The sequence below is a fragment of the Desmodus rotundus genome, chromosome 3 (assembly GCF_022682495.2).
Source record: "Desmodus rotundus isolate HL8 chromosome 3, HLdesRot8A.1, whole genome shotgun sequence".
Taxonomy (NCBI): Eukaryota; Metazoa; Chordata; class Mammalia; order Chiroptera; family Phyllostomidae; genus Desmodus; species Desmodus rotundus.
The window spans coordinates 20265222-20281972 of NC_071389.1; the positions used below are offsets into that span (position 1 = coordinate 20265222).

At 41.6% G+C, this 16751-nt stretch overlaps 1 protein-coding gene across 7 annotated transcripts; it reads right to left on the bottom strand.

Annotated features, from left to right (window-relative positions):
- Window positions 1-758: 758 nt before the first annotated feature.
- On the bottom strand, window positions 759-16517 carry ZBTB8OS (zinc finger and BTB domain containing 8 opposite strand). Of its 7 annotated transcripts, XM_024554528.4 has the most exons (8): window positions 16377-16517; window positions 16013-16161; window positions 11482-11506; window positions 11087-11208; window positions 10832-10914; window positions 9831-9883; window positions 8356-8392; window positions 759-5751 (listed from the first exon to the last, which is right to left on the bottom strand). In XM_024554528.4, the coding sequence occupies exons 2-8, from the start codon at window positions 16143-16145 to the stop codon at window positions 5665-5667; spliced, it is 540 nt and encodes a 179-aa protein (XP_024410296.1). In that variant the 5' UTR covers window positions 16146-16161; window positions 16377-16517; the 3' UTR covers window positions 759-5664. The 7 variants fall into 7 exon arrangements, with proteins under 7 accessions (XP_024410296.1, XP_045046730.1, XP_045046729.1 ...); XM_045190795.3 differs by lacking the exon at window positions 16013-16161 and having other exon boundaries at window positions 16377-16516; XM_045190794.3 differs by lacking the exon at window positions 16377-16517 and having other exon boundaries at window positions 16009-16366.
- Between the last annotated feature and the right edge of the window lie 234 nt (window positions 16518-16751).

Consider the following 16751-nt stretch of genomic DNA (forward strand, 5'->3'; position numbering starts at 1 on the left):
TTTTTTTTTTTAAATACCATCCTCTGAGTAGAGTACCATTTTCATGGCCATGTTTAAGGTTCTGTTTGCAATTCAAACAAGTATATCACTTCGGTAGTAGTGTATATACAGACACCCCCTTGCCTAGTCTCCTCACCCCGCCCCAACACACACAGTATCCGATAATGAAGGCGGCACATTATTGTATAATTCAAAAAGGTTAAATGCTAAAATTAAATTATTGTGCCTTTTGTTGCGTGAGTTGATCTAAAGCTTTTTCCTTTTGGAGGAAAATATCCCCAAGGAACAGCAGTGGAAAACGGTTCCTATAAGCATTGGCCCGGATGCTCCAGTGTTTTGGGGCATGTTTAAAAGTGAAAGCCATTTTTCCCCCCCTAACCCGTAGCGACGTTTATTCGCTCTCAGACAGGTGACCAGAGGACTACACCGGCTGCTGGACCCTCGGAGAGGCCCCAGACCTGCCAGACACCCCTAATACCGGAGTCTGGGTGGTGGGGGCAGGGGGTGCAAATTTTCTGTAGGGCGTATTGGGCGCCCTATAAAGAGCCTACATTTGCCAGGGATCTACTAGACCCAGGACCCAAGTAGGCACTCGCACTTTCCCATTTAAAACAGGAGGAAACTAAGGCTTAAGAAATGACCCCAAAGCCACTCGTGACTCCGTGCCTCGCGGGAATTCGAGCCCACGCAGTGCAACCCCTACTGATGCCTAAAACCGTCCTTCTGCTGCTGGGAGGGCTGGTCTCTTTTACCCCCTCTCGGTTACAAGATTATCTGCGGGACAATGCATTTCAGGGCTCTAGGCATCCCTGAGCCCCTACCCCTCTTTTTACACAGGCCGCAGGGACCGTGCCTCTGGCCTCGCGGCTCCGAAAGGGGGGCCCCAACGGCCAATCAGCGTCTCTGGCGCTCGGGTGCGGAGAGCGAACCCCACTCGGGATCAGTCCGTTGGCCAGATTCTGACTCAGTTTTCAAGTTTAGAGTGCCTGCCTTTTCCCCTTTCTCCCTTTCCTCCTCCTCGTCCTTTCTTTTTGAGGGAGTCATAATTCTTTAAGAGATACTGACCAACAAGTTTTATCCTGACAGCCACGTGAAGTTGGTACTATTTTGGCGAGTGAAGAAACTAAGAGTTAGAGTGGTGAAAAGACTCGGCCAAGATCAGAGAAGTCCCAAGAAGGAAATTGGAAGCAGAGGCTTTGGCTCCAATCTTTCAGGTATATATTCTATCTATATATCTATATATATCCATCTACATATCTTAAGATGAGGCACTTATGATGACTTCGGCAAATGAAAGGCAGAGGCAGAGAAATGAAATGACGTCCTGGAGTAACTTTACACTCCAGATGGAGACTTCCATACAGCTAATAATAATGGGAAGTAGAAACTACCAAGTGCCAGAAGCACATCCGTTTATTTATTCAACAAGTTTCTTAGTATCTTCATTTGCACGTTCTTCCAACTACCCAGTTCCCTAGAGCAAATTCAGACAATTTGGGCAGGGATATTGCATTTGTTTTTTGCATAAAAACAAATGTAAGAAACACAAATTGTCCTTAATCCAGGATGCTGATATATTTAAATTTTAAAAAATTTATTTTAGAGAGAGGGGGAGGGAGGGGTGGGAGAGAAACACTGATGTGAGAGAGAAACATGGATTGGCTGCCTTCCACTTGCACCCAACTGGCAGCTGAACCTGCAACCCAAGCATGTGCCCGGAATCCAACTGGCAACTTCTCAGTCTGCCAGGATACCCAACCAAGTGAACCACAGCCGCTTGGCTCTGCTGATAGATTTTTAAGGACAATTTTGAGCTAATGCCTCTTAGAATGGAAAGGACATCTAATTCGTAGACACAAGGAAAGGAAGAGAGTTGATTAATAACTAAGGGAAACTAGCAAACAGTTGAGTGCAGGGAAGTATAAGAGAAGTTCAAGAAAACTCCAGTGTGGGACTGTGGGAGGATTGGGTGCTAACAAAACAAGGAACCTGGAATGTAGATATGAAAACATGACATTAGATGGTGGGGAGAAAATTCAGACAACTGTAATTGAACAAGAATAAAGTAATTCAAAAAAATTAACAAACACAAAGTGACATTAGAGACCTCTTCCCAAGGAGCACATCATCAGGGGCCCTGAAAACAGACCACTACAAGATGGAAGGTTCAAAGAAGGTACTTAAGATAACCAGAAGCCAGTTCCTTTGCTTTTTAAAGTGCTTGCTACTTAAAAAGGGAGTTGGACTACTACCTAAGAAACTTATGCAGCAATGTATCCATACATTTAAAATGCTAAGTACTTCACTGGAACAGAGGACCCAGTATAGCAGGGATCAAGCAAGTGGGGTTAAGTCCAAACAGCTTCCAAGGGGTGAGTTTCCAGTTATATTGAAAAAAGACATGGTCTGCTGGAAAGAACCTGGGTAACAGGACAGACAGTAGACTGGTGGTTGCCCAGGGCTTCGAGGTATGGGAGATGACTGCGTAACAGTGGGTTTCTTTTTAGGAGGAAAAATGTTTGAAAATTGATTGTGGTGATGGTTGTGTAAGTGTGAATATGGTAAAAACCACGGAGTTGTATTTAAATGGGCGTAATTGTATCGTTATGTGAATTATACCTCAATACAGTTGTTATAAAAATAATCTGGGCAAAAACATCAATGGTTATATGGTGTGACCTTTGCTGGTGCGTTTGGGTAGGCTGCTCTGGCCATTGGGACAATGAGAAAGGCAGAACCAAAGTTGCCCAATAACTTGTTCATTTTTCTTCTCAATGTGATACAGCCTTTGAATGTTTAATACTGTGCATTACAAGGGAATCAGTTAGGGACCATACATGGAAGGGCAATTGGTTTGGCATAATGGGATAAGCAGTTTTTGAAAATAGATGCTCAACTTGGTATGTTAGAAAGAAAACTTGATTAATGCAGGAAGGACTAGAAGTGGAGGAGCAGGAGGGAGAAGCAGAGACCAGTGGCTTTGTTTGCCCTTACTGATAAACGGAGACTCTAGCAGAATGGCAGACTACCCCCCGGGTTGTCTCTAGGATGGCCACACCCCCTAACCAAGGACTGTGGGCTTTTTAAAATTAAGGAGAAAAGGGGTGGGAGGGGGGGAGCAGTGTTAGCATTTGTTTGCTGCAATATGCACTACTACTACTGGCCCTCATTTACTGAGCATTTACTGTGTCAGGTACTGTCCTAAGAACTTTGTGTATATATTTATTTAGTCCTCTCAACGACCCTACAAATACTAACATCACCACTTAAAATGAGGAAATCGGGCACACAGGGAGGTTATGCAACATGCCCACATTGGAGAAGGGGGGAACCAAGGACTAGAATCCCAGTGGTCTGGATCCAGTTTGTGCTATTAACCACTACAACCCCGAGATAAAAATGTCAGCCCAGTAGTGTTTAAATTCCACAGCTCTGCCCTGACTGGTGTGGTTCAGTGGGCTCAGTGCTGGCCTGTGAACCAAAAGGTTGTGGTTCAATTCCCGGTCCGAGCAGACGCCTGGGTTACAGGCCAGGTCCCCTATTGGGAGCGTGGGAGGCAACCAGTCCATGTAACTCTTGCACATTATGTTTCTCTCCCTCTCTTCCATTCTAAAAAATAAATAAAAAATTAAAAAAAAATTCTTAAAGCCCTGGCTGGTGTAGCTCAGTGGATTGAGCATGGGCTGAGAACCAAAGGGTCATTGGTTTGATTCCCAGTCAGGGCACATGCCTGGGTTGCAGCCCAGGTCCCCAGTGGGGGCCACATGAAAGGCAACCACACACTGATGTTTCTCTCCCTCCCTTTCTCTCTAAAAGTAAGTAAATATTTAAAAAAACCCCGTAATTTGTGCCTAGTTCACATTAAAAAAAGAAAGATTCTTAACCTAGGAAAGCTGGGGAAAGTTGTATGCGAACTATACTTTAATAAATATTAAAAAGTGTATGTGATGGGCAAAAACAAAACCAACTTCACATATTAAGGGTAACATACTTATTTTTCTTCCATGCAGTATCTTCATTTTGGCATATTTACTTATTTAATCCTCACCTGAGAGAATTTCTTATTGCTTGTAGAGAGGAAGGGGGGTAGGAAGAGAGAACATGGATTGGCCGGCTTCTACATGCACACCAACCTGGTGTGTGTCCTGGCCAGGAAACAAACCTGCAACCTTTCCGTGTACGGGGCATCGCTCCAACAGAACCACACCAGCCAGGACCATTTTGGCGTATTTTAAAACTAACAAACTAATGTTTAAAATTGTGATAAATTATATATTACAAATAAAAAGAAACAATTTGTATTGCATAACATCTGACTTGGTTTACTGAACCCCATTATATAGCATTGGTGGTAAGAGAAATGGCTGTGCTTTTTCTAGTCAGATTTATACACTACCTGGCTTAATACATCCCTAGAGGGATGGCTCTAGTTGTGGCTCTCCCACTGCTCTCACAGTATCCCCTTGTTTATTTCTGCAATCAAACCCCCAAGTAGCCCATGATGTGCAAAGGGGTCCATGAAAAAAAGAGCCCCACCTCAGTCCGGAAATTCATCCTAACAAAAGAAGAGATTCCAGACATTTTTTGCTTGGAGAGCCACAATCCAGACTTGCAAAATGTGGCTAAGATAAAAGGAGGTTAAGAAGCACTACCCCATCGATCCTGCTACGTATTAATGTGAAGAGCTACAGGCTCTTTGCCTAGCCTTCATTAGCCCCACTCTGTTAAATACCCAGGGAAAATAATGCAGTGCTCAGAGAGAACACTTAAAAAGCTCACCATCTCTTCTTTTAGGTCAAGTTCAGCCTACTATAATATTTAGCACCACCAGTGGCAATCTCTTGTGTTTGTGTGAATGAACAGCAGCTTTGCAAACTCTTGTATCACAAGAGAGAATACCTCAATTAATGAAGAGCATAATTTTGCAAATCAAACCAAAGCAGTTTCATTGTTTTTAGTCATCAACTTTGAAAAGTTCAGATCATTTTAAAGTTGTTTTCTTGGATTCCTATCTCTTTAGAAATAAAGAGCTTAGGTAGTTTTAAAAAACAAAGAAATTTAAAAAAAAATTCCACCCCGGCTGCTACAGCTCAGTGGGTTGAGTGCTGGCCTGCAAACCCAAAGGTTGCCAGTTAAGTTCCCAGTCAGGGCACATGCCTGGGTTGTGGGCCAGGTCCCTGGTTGGGGCCGTGCAAGAGGCAACCAACTGATGTTTATCTCACACATTGGTGTTCTTCTCTAACTGTATAAGTATACTGGCTCAAATATAAAATTACATGTTATTTTATGTAAGAAGGGCCCATTTGTAAGAGTGTTAAGTGTTTCTTATGGGAAAACAAGGAAGTGTCGATACGATCCACTTTGGGACCAGGCGGGAGTGCTGGCCTTCCACTGGAAGTGTGTGGGCACCTGCGGCTGTAGCAGGGAGTGAATGAGGAACCATACTTGCCACCTGAAGAATTCTTTAGCATTTGAATATTTGAATAACATAAACCAAGGCTATGCCTTGATTTTCCATTTGTGAAAGTTACACTTTCAAGTAAAAAATTTCTGCATATCATCATGTATCGTCAGATACTGTGGAGTTTATATCATGGTATCTTCTCAAAAGGAAGAGAAAAACACGGTTCTTCATAGGAGGCTTTGTTTGTTTGTTTTTGTATCTTAAATGTCAATGATCACAAAAACTTCTGGCTTCTCTTCATTATAGACCTGCATTGCTGAATACGTTATTGCCTTGACTTCAGTTCCCTAAAGTTGGGGTTAGAGAAAAAGACAAATAGGAAAAAAAGGACATGGAAATCAGAATCATTAACTCTAGAACAATTAATTGGCAGGAAGTAAACATTTTTATTATTCTGAGAAACTAAAAACTCAATGAAACAATTAGTTATTAAACTGGTATAGTATTTACACACTGTTCTAACAAAAACAACAGGTGCACAGCAGAGACAGCACGGAACTGGAGTTAGGAGATGGAACTCTAATCCTCACTTTGTTTCCACCTGGGTATGGAAGCTGTCTGACCTCTCTGGGCATCAGCTTTTTCATTCATCAAATGCACTGAATCAAAGAACACAAAACTTCGTACTGTCTGCTTAGGGTTCCTTCCGAACACTTCCTCCTCGCAGTCTAACCTGGGGCCTAGGAACTCAGTCTATTCTCTCTTCAGCTGCCAATATTCACTTTACCTTGGAGGGTAGTTCTCTCTCCACATGTTTCTCATACATGACAATGCCCTGCTCAAGTTTAGAAACACAGTATTTGATGTTCTCTTAGTTCCTTTTACAAGAATTCTGTGCACCACAAAATGCACCGAGAATAGAGGGCTGGCATGTGCTAGCTCTGTGGCACCAAAGAAATCTGAGGATTTCAGAGGGATCTGAAAGGCACCCGCCTCTGCCTTTTCCCCTCCGCCATAACCCCAGGGGGGAAACAACCACCTCAATCAAATTCAACTTTCTGCCTGTGGCAGCACACACCATGCAGACTGGTATCACCTTAAAAGTCTTCCACAATTCTCTTAACGGTACTCAGCACTGACCAGTAATCCAATTGTACATCTACCACGAACTTCACTTTCTCACTCTGAGGCAACTGAAATTTCACATCTTTACCTCCAGCCTCCCTCTTTCATTCTCACTCTCTCTCTCAACTGTGCTTTCTAGAGAAAACAAGAGCAATCAGTTAAGAAGTGACTCATCTTCCCCCCAACAAATCTGGCACCCTACTGTACCTGCACTCCCCCCAGCCTTTCCTCCTGTTGCAAAGGCCAGTCCCTGCTCCTATGAGAAGGCCAACTTCACTTCAATACTCTATCTGACCCCCAACCCTTAGCCCTTAACAACTTAAAGCCTTTGCTCTAAAATCACTCTCCCTCTTCAGCATGATCAATTTTTCCCATATACTAGATCATTTCCACTTAGCATACAATGGTGCTACAAAACCTTCCAGCTAATACAAGGCAAACACAAGACTTCCTTACTAGCCACATACCCCTCTAGCCATTACATGTTCCCCTTTTCTGCAAACTCTTCAAAAGAACTGTCTCAATATATTGCCTCTACTTTCCCAACTCTAAGTCCTTCTTTGACCTACCCCAAATATTTACATCATTCCACTGATTAGTAAATCCAAGGTCAATTCTCTGTCTTTACCTTACTCAACCTTTAAGCAACCTCAAGAGCATTAGATATCTGGCTTCTAGGGCTGCCCCTTCTCTTGCTCCCCTCACTAGGCTCTCCTTCTCCCTCTTTTCCTTTTTGGGTCCAAACTTAATGCCCCATGGTTCGGTCCTCTCTCCTCCTCTCTCTTAGCTACCCTGCCTCCTTGGTAACCTTACCTAGTCCTATGACTATAAATAATCATCTATTCAGTGATGATTCCTAAAATCTGTATGTCTAGACACACCTCTCTCCTGAACAAGTCATTCTATACATAAATGCCTATTATCTGACATATCCATTTGGATGTCTAATAAACTTCTCAATTATACCATGTTCAAAAAACTCCCATGTGTCATCTGTATTATAAAAATGCTTTCAACTCATATGCTCCCCACTACTGGTTTCTCTTCATTCTATGCTTCTCTCTCTCTTGAAGATACTGCACCAGGCTTCATTTCATCATATCGTGGTTGAAGAAATGATAGCAGCATTTCCCAGACACTTCCAGTAATTTAGATCTTGACCTGAACACAGGGGTCAGGAGACTACAAATCACAGCCAAATCCAGTCTGCCACCTGTTTTAGTACAGCCCCACAAACTAAGGTATGAAATCCAAGTTTCATCAAGGCCCATAAAGTTTTATTGGAACACAGTCGCATTTATTCATTCATATACTGGCTATGCTGCTGCCATGTAACAACAGAAGAGGCGAGGGGTGGCTCTTCCATCGCTCTACCCCCGAAAGCTTAAAGCATCATCTGTCCCATTACAGGAAAATTCTGCCTATCCCTGAGTCCAACAGATTTGACTAACATAGAGTGAAGCCATAAAAGTTGGCAAATGCAGAGAGGCCCAGGAGGTAGAAGGTCCTTTAGAGAACATCTAGTCCAAAACCTTCAACACAGAGGGAGAAATCAAAGCTCTAAAAGGCAAGGGACTTACTTTTAAGTCCCACAATAACTGGTAACAAACGTGACCCTCAAAATCAATTGCTGACTTTTAATCCGCCAAACTAGGTAAGTGAAATCACAGTGTTTTAACTAAATGTGTCCCGAGAGGCCAGACAGTTGAGAAAAACTTACCACTTTATACCAATTTATTAGCAGTCATTGAAGTTTACTGTCACATACACCAAACTTTATGGTAAGGAAGTATAAAGTGTTTTTAGTGGCTGGAGTAAAAACATACCTGAGGGTGCTTGGACAATGAGAATTCTTCTCCCCACCTTGAGAAGGAAAATTAAAGCATAATTAAGATGTCCAAGACTTATTATTTGTTCTATCTTCACATATTTTACTTGATTTTTTCCTTTTTATTAAGTTTATTGGGGTGACACAGGTTAACAAAATTATACAGGTCTTTAGGTGCACAGTTCTACAACACATCATCTGTACAATGTATTGTGTGTTCCCCACTCCAAGTCAGTTCTCTATCCATCACCACTTATCCCCCCATACCCTTCACCTCCCTCCAAAACCTCCCTCTATTTACCTATTTTAAAATAAGCCTTACAAATGTAGTTAAGATACCAGAAAGCCGAGAGATGGAAGGGGTAGGAAGCTATAAATTTCATTTTAATTGCCAGCAGATACAGCTACGAGGGACTTACGTGCAACAGCCATTTAAACAAAGTTGATAATCTTTTAAAAAACGTGCCCTAGTATAGTATGCATAGACAGTCTCAATAAACACTCTTTAATGAATATTATTTCATAATAGGGTAGCATGTCCAAAATGTTCACTGTACTCAAGGACACAAAACTAATAAAATACCATGTCCCACCAGAGAAAGCAAAATAAGGCAAAATAACAGATTCTATACTATGGTCTGAACTTGGTTTGAACTTCATACCTTTTTAAAAAATGTCCATGTCTGTGTACGGAAGGCCCTACAAAGGTACTCACTCTCTTAGAACTTGGCTAGAACTAAGTATCCTCTCTCGCTTCAACACTAACGTGGCTGAAGATCACAGTAGTAGAAGCAGCAGTAGTAGTAGTAGAAAGAGGAAAAATTAAAAACTTTGTTCAACCATTTATTAGCTAAGTAGCCTGGACAAGCCTACTTCTTCACCCCCCCCCCCCTAAAAAAAGTGGCACTAATAAAATACCTCATTTTACAAAAAGAAACAAAATAAAATTCAACATAAAATGGAAAAGATAGGCTTTATATAAAAATAACGTAAAAGATATCTAGTGAGTAATGACACTTGGGAAACACCAAGCGCAATCGAAGTGACCTAATCAAGTGTTCACAAACTCTGGAAGAAAAGAGTAATTTAATAGAAGAAACTGGTTTGAATGGAGTCCAAGTGTGAGGATCTATGAAAAATGACAAATCAGTGTTTCCCATTGCCAAGCCAGGCTTTATGCATATATCTATGCCAACTAGCGATTATACGTTTTTCTTGTACTAAAAATCAAAAATTGGCAATCAGCTTTAACAGTTCAAATCAGGTCTGTTCTGACAAGTTTCTGGTCCTCCAAAGCTGAGGTGAGTGAGCTCTTCTTCCTAGGTGTCTAACAAACCTTAACCTACTTAAGCAGTGAAAAACCCTACCTACTGAGATGCAATTGGTCTTCTGGCTTTCTGCCTGCTAAGTTCAGTGACCAACAAAACTTAACATCTTTCATGCCTTGCTAGTTAAAAGATTTTCAAAACTCACCCAATTGACCGTAATTTGAAATTTCTTTGATCAATACTAAGTACTTTTACTTCCTAAAGAGGAAAAAAATTTAAATTAAAAAGAAATGTTCATTACAAACCATCTACTAAACACATGTCTAGGTTATCACCTTTCCTAGGTAACAGCATACAAATTCTATTATGCAAAGGAAATTAAAATGTTAACTAAAATAAAACAATAAATTAAATATACTTCAAGGAAATAATGTTTTATTCTTACATAACAAGGGAGGTATTCTTGAAAATGTACAATCTAAAAACAAGTCAAAAGAATTTTTCTATAAAACAGAGGATGACATAAGATTTCAAACACTCTCAGCCTATTTTTTTCAACTTTATTGAGGTGTAATGGACGGAAGTCTTAGCCTATTTTTATGTAATACTGCAGGCATTTGAACTCTGTAAGGTGAATGACCCAGCTGGAAGGGTACATGGAGGGAACTGGTAAGGGAGAGAGTGAGGAATTAGGGAAGCAAGGAGGAGCCACGTGTGCTTGAGAACAATGATGCCTTCTACAGGTTGATGGCAACAAGCAATCTCCTTCTGGCTTCTTCTTTTTCACATTAAGGAAAACTAAAAGGACCAATTTTTTGACTTAGGCCAACATGGCAGAGCTGCTAAATTTCAAATGAGACAAAAGGAACATATAAATGGACAAAAATATAGCTCAAACTTGGGAGAAATAAAGTGTCGATAAAGACAGTAAGTGCCTTCCTATCACACAACCCTGATTGGTGACAAATATACACTAAGAGATCAAAATCCAAACGGCATATACACGGGCAAACTCAGGTTAACCAAGAGAGCCTATGGTCATCATAATCTCTGCAAATCAGTATCATTGTTACATATCTGTATGGCCTGGTTTTATGCCACATGTTCTACTTTAAATCACTTGTGCTATTTTAAAATATGAACTAAGAACCCATATGCTCAGTAAAAAAAAAAAAAAAAAAAAGAAAAAGAAAAATCCTTGCTTACCCGGGGTATGAAGAATTCATCAGCACTGAACTTATAAAGCCACTCATCCAAAAAGTGAAACAGAAGAGACTGCAAGTCATCTCCTACACAGGATCAAAAAGAACCACAATAATATGATGTTAATAATTCTCATCTCTAAAAACTTGTTTCAATTTAAAAGGGCAATGAATTTCTTAGGCAAGTTGCAAGAGGAAGAACAGGCTCATAATCAATTTTGTTGTTCTTAGTGTGAAAATATTCTGCATTTATGTTTACCTTGTGTTTCCACCTCGGCTGTTTGAAGGGGCTCCACAGTCCCCGTATCTGTCATGTAACCAAACATGGCCATTGCACATTGCTCGAATGCTTCCTCCAGAGTATCTCCCCATGCGTGTAACCTGAAGAAATACACGCACGCCCTGTGTAATATAACCCACTGCAAGAGAGGAAACCTGACTGCAAAGTCAAAATAAAATCAGTATGATAAATGCAAAACCAAAGGCTTTCAAGCAATTTAATGGCACTGAAACTGGGTGCTTTTAAGCCATCATTTTCATATTCTAGAGGAACATGAATAAGAGAACAATTAAAACTGGGGACATCAAGATTAAAACATCAGCCTTCTTATTTAAGCACATGGTTTCGAAGGCATCAATTCCAGCTATACTCACTGGACATCCGCTGTATGATCCAGATCTGAGGGAGAGAATAGAAAGCACTATGAGTAACTGAACTGGTCTTGCCAATCACAAGAAAAGAACTCTCGTTCATTATTGACACCAACCTTGGAGAGAGAAAATGTGGGCAGATCTCACCTTCTGCTATCCATTTACACAAAAGGTAACTGCTTTATTAAGGGTTATTTTTAATTTTTAAAATTTCTTCTAGGCATTTACAGTTGTTATTCTGTTCATATGAATTAAATGGCTAAACAACTAATAGTGATATAATATTAGCATATTAATGTTAAAAGGTTACTTTTTAATCCCAAAATTTACATTTAAAAGAATGACAACTTCTGGAAGGCAGTGGGGCGCTGGTCTTCTAGGTGACCTAAAAAGTGTCTAATATATCATAGTTTCTCAATTAAAAAAAATGTCATTTCCTGACGTTACTTTTCCTCACAAAACAAGTATCTACTGTATGAATGATCAAAATTCTAGGAACTATATCATCATTAAAGATATGAAATTCCAGATTTCCCTGCTTTACCTTTTCAGGCACAGCTAGCCAAATCCTAGATAAAACAGTTTCTGGGTTTTTTAAAACAAGAGCCAGGTTTTTTATCTGTTTACTTCTAGCATTTGAAGAACTCCTCGATGACACAGTTGGTTGACAGAATAGTTTCAGAAAGTAAACTCTGCAATATGTACTATGAGCTTTTTCCTGATAGTCTCCCAGGAATACCAGTAAGTAACAACTGCTACTATAGCAAGCTCCCAGTGGATCTGTTTTCAACATTTCAGTCTACTCTTCGTTTGTATTATAGCTTTCATCAGTTCTTCCCACTCAGAATCACAGAATATTCAGGATGAAAGAAAGTCTTAGAGACCATTTAATATAATTCTTTCACTTATAAGAAGCAGCTTGAAACCCAGAGACTGTGTGACTTGTTCAGGACTACACTGCGGATTAGAGGTAGAGTTAGGACTGGAACTGAGATTTTTCTGACTCCTGATTGAATGCACTTTCCACAGTAACACATCATCATCTGGTGGCACTGAAGGTTCAAACTCATCGCTAATTTACTCAGATATATTATTGAGGACTTCAAACATTTCAGGCACTAAGGGGCTCATGACCAGCAGAGATGACAAACTAGTTAAAAGAAAATGACTAGTATTAACCCTAGAAAAATAAAAGCATGTATCCACAAAAAGACATATAAGAATATTCACAGCAATTTTATTCCCCCGGATTAAAACCCAATGTCAAGAGAACAGGATACCCTGGCTGGTGTGGCTCAGTGGGTTGAGTCCCAGCCTGTGAAACGAAAGGTCGCTGGTTTGATTCCCAGTCTAGGGCACATGCCTGGGTTGTGGGCCAGGTCCCCAGTACAGGCAAATGAGAGGCAACCAATTGATGTATCTAGCACATTTCAATGTTTCTTTCCTTCTCTTTCTCCCTCCCTTCCCCTCTCTCTAAAAATAAATAAAATCTAAAAAAAAAAACCCCAAACCCTGAGGAATATAATGTGATACTTCTCAGCAATAAAAAAGTGTGAACTACTGATACTATATTAACATGAATCTCAAAACCATTAAGTGAAAACTACAGAACTCTCAGCACCTAACAACTCCATCCAAACCCCCCTGCACTAAGAGACTGGCCAAACTTGAGCACTGCTTCTAGCAGCCTAAAGCCACCCACCTTCCTAGGATTACATTCCTTACCCTAACCCATAACCCCCATTACAATGCCTGCCTGAGAAATTGCAACACAGTCAGGAGAATTTACTGTTTGTTCTGGCCAGCACCTGACCACAAGCCCTTGACCTCCCTTTCTTAGAGCATTGACTAAAAAGGACTTATGTTGTGAATATTTTATCTTTTACAGCTCAGAAGTGTCTTTCTCAAGGACTCCAGAGCCATTCCTTTGAAATGTAATCACCAGGAAGGATTCTGTCTCTGTGGGAGGATAGAATCCCAACTTTGCAACTGCCGGCTAGCAAACACTCTGGGCCTGAGTTTACTCTAACCCAAACTTTTTTAATTTTTCACTTCTTGGTGTCTACTGAGCTCCCTCTTCTCCCTCCATTCCTTTCTCCCTTTAAAACAGAAGAGGATTAACAATCCTCCAGTCCCCTGCCTCTGATACTGGATTTGTTGGGGTGGGGCAAGGGGAGGTGCTGGACCACAGAGGCCTGTCAGTCTAATTAGGGGGTATAAACCCATCCCAAGCCCATGAAAACTTGGGAAGTTGATTGGTCACTTTGAGCAAGCCCCTGGTCTATCCCAAACCCAAGCTCCTGGTTATAACCCCAGGGGGACAAAAAACTCTCTCCCTCTCTTGCCCATCCAGTAGTGCGTTCTCTCTCCATAGCCATGTGACCTTAGCAGCCTCATGGCTGGCAGCCACATGGATTCTGCCACTGGATCAGCCTGGAACAAGCTAAGCTACCTGGATGGGGACTGAGACCACTTAGCAGCCACCTGCAGGCTCCAAAGGGACAAAGCTCTGTCTCCTTTGGAAATCCACGTTTGTCCCGTGCATTCACATGTCCTCTCTTCGCAGCCATGTGGCTGTGCGGCCTCCACATGCAGGCAGCAACCCAGCAGTGGGCTGCAGCTAGAAACACAGGCTAGGCTGGCCAGATGCTGGACTGGACTGTTCTTGAATATGGAGCAGAAACTCTGGAAACTGGCTTTTGTTTTGGCTTTGCTGAGGACAAGACTGGACTTCGTCCATGGAGAAATGGATGGAGACGGGTCATTGGGAAGTAAGGAGGGCAATCCCTTAATTTTACACCATCAATAAACCATACCACAGAGCCTCATCTTCCCATGGGGGTCTCAGGAAATTCTTCTCCTTGCGATACTGGTAACAGTATGATAGGAGAACATAAGAGATAACGGAATCTAGACTAAGGGGTACAGGTAAGAATTTCCAAATGAAACAAGACAACACATTAAATACCAGAAAACTAAGGGTACTCTATACTTGCTTGCTCATTCTTTCATTCCCAATTTCTGGCTAAGCACCTTATACACCACTGGTTCTCAAAAATATTGCTGAATGAATGGGACAACAACTAAACTGAGTCATAGAGGAAAAACAGGCCTCAGCATATTTAAAAAAAAAAAGAAAGAAACAGAAAACAGGCCCAGGGTGAAGTCCCTTGGCTTCAGGACACCAAACCAAGACTAATTTCAGCCCTACCCAGGAATGTGACCTTAAACCAATCAGTCTGTAATTTCCTGTTCGATCTGGTGAGGTAATCTGCCTGGCAAGACCCTGCCGCCTTTCCCCCAAAGAAAGATGCCCTTGCCTGAAACAATCACTTGTTGCCTTTTGCTAGTAACTTTCTTGTCAAACCAGTTTCTGCCTATAAAAACCTTCTTTTTTATACAACTTTTCAGAGCTTCCTTCTATTTGCTAGGTGGGATGCTGCCCCAGGCATGAATCATCTAATAAAGCCACGTAAGTCTTCAAATTTACTCATTACTACAAGGATTCTGTACAAAATGTTGGCAAGTAAAATCCAGTATGACCAAGTAGGACTTATTCCTGGAAAGCAAAGATACAATTACGGGTAAATAGATGAAAGTAATTTACATAAACGCACAGTCATCTCCACAGATGTAATCATGATGCATAACATCAAAAATTATTACCAGGATTTTTAGGCAACAGGTTTTCTCTGCACAATGAATAAAGTTAAACTATTCTTTACTTTTTCTCTCATTCTTACTCACTGCATTTAACTGAATGTTGTAATTTTGAGGCAAGAGGTACACTCATGCCATGCTGGGTGGACAAACTGGCACAACCTCAATGGAGAACAATGTGGCAATAATTTTGAAGTTAGAAATGCACATGCGTTTGACAAAGCAATGTATCTTTTAGAACCGAAACCTACAGATAATCTTGCACATGTGCAAAACAATGGATGTACAAGAATATTCCCAGGTGCGTTGTGTCTAACAGCAAAATAGTGAAAATATTATAAATGTGCCTCAACTGGATACTGGATGAACTTGAATCTAGTGAGGAAGACTAGGTTGCTTGGGATAAGCCCTGAAAACTTTTCAATACATATTTGTTTTGTTTTTTGAATTTTGAATCACATATAGGACCTACGAAAAGTAATTTTTAAAAATTGTTTCTAAGTGAGAGAATCATGAATTAGGGAGAACCTAGCCACACTATTCCACTGCTGGAGATACCAGGGAGTGACAATCACTCAAACGCTTGAAAATAAGGTTATCTTCAGAATTAACACACTAATAGAACTCCCACAAAATAAATGTGATTAGGCATAGATAGAAAAAAATCAAGAGATTGTAAAAGCGGGAGCCCACTTTCCCAAACTCGCACAGACCGGGCGGCCCTGTCTTTCAGCATTCCCCGAACAAGTACAAATGAGACCACAACACCGGGCGAAATGGAATCGTGTCTGAAGCACCTTTTGGGGAAAACTGTAAACAAGACCGGAAGCTCCGAACAAGGAGAGGAGATGAAAGAAGTGAGCCACGTACTCACACTCGTACTTCCGATTAACCGGAGGATACTTGGCCTTGATCGCCTTCTGCTCCTCAGTCAAATTGTAGTCTCTAACATCTTCCTCTTCCTGCGCCATGATTGCAGCTATAGACACTCTACTTCCGCCCTTCATCAGTTGGATTTCGGCCCTGATTTGCAAATTCCGATTTAGACCCCGCCCCTTGGCATGCACCCTTAAAGCCCCGGGACATGTCAGGCGTACTTCATCCCTTAAGACTTCCGTTCTAGGCCTTGGCGCTTTTAGAATATCTTTAAAAAGTCCATACCCCATTTTCTGGGCTTGCTGCATAAATGGTTGTAAGTACTAAGGAAACAAATTGGAGGACCTAGGAATAAGTAATACCTGAGTTAGACACTTGTAGGTCTGAGTGATAGAAGCCTTTTCTTCCTGCCCCAGTTGGTAACTAGACCAGAATGTATCCTAGACCTAGATTATCCATCTGAGAACTTGGAAGAGGTGTTAGCCTACCAGCCTTTAAGAAAATGGCTGCCCCCAGATGAGTGCGGACTAAACTGCTCACGTGACCCCGGGCGGGCGCTCGCCCACCAACAGCGCGCGCGCGCGCGCGCGCTCAGGCAAAGGAAGTCGCCCCGGGCCGTGTCGGGCCAGGCGCTGAGAGCGCGCCTCGGCTCTGGGGAGCGACTCCGAGCGTCTAGATAGGCTGTAGACGCGGACTGCCCGCCCACTTCGCCGTTCGGGGTGCCCCGATTGGCCGGT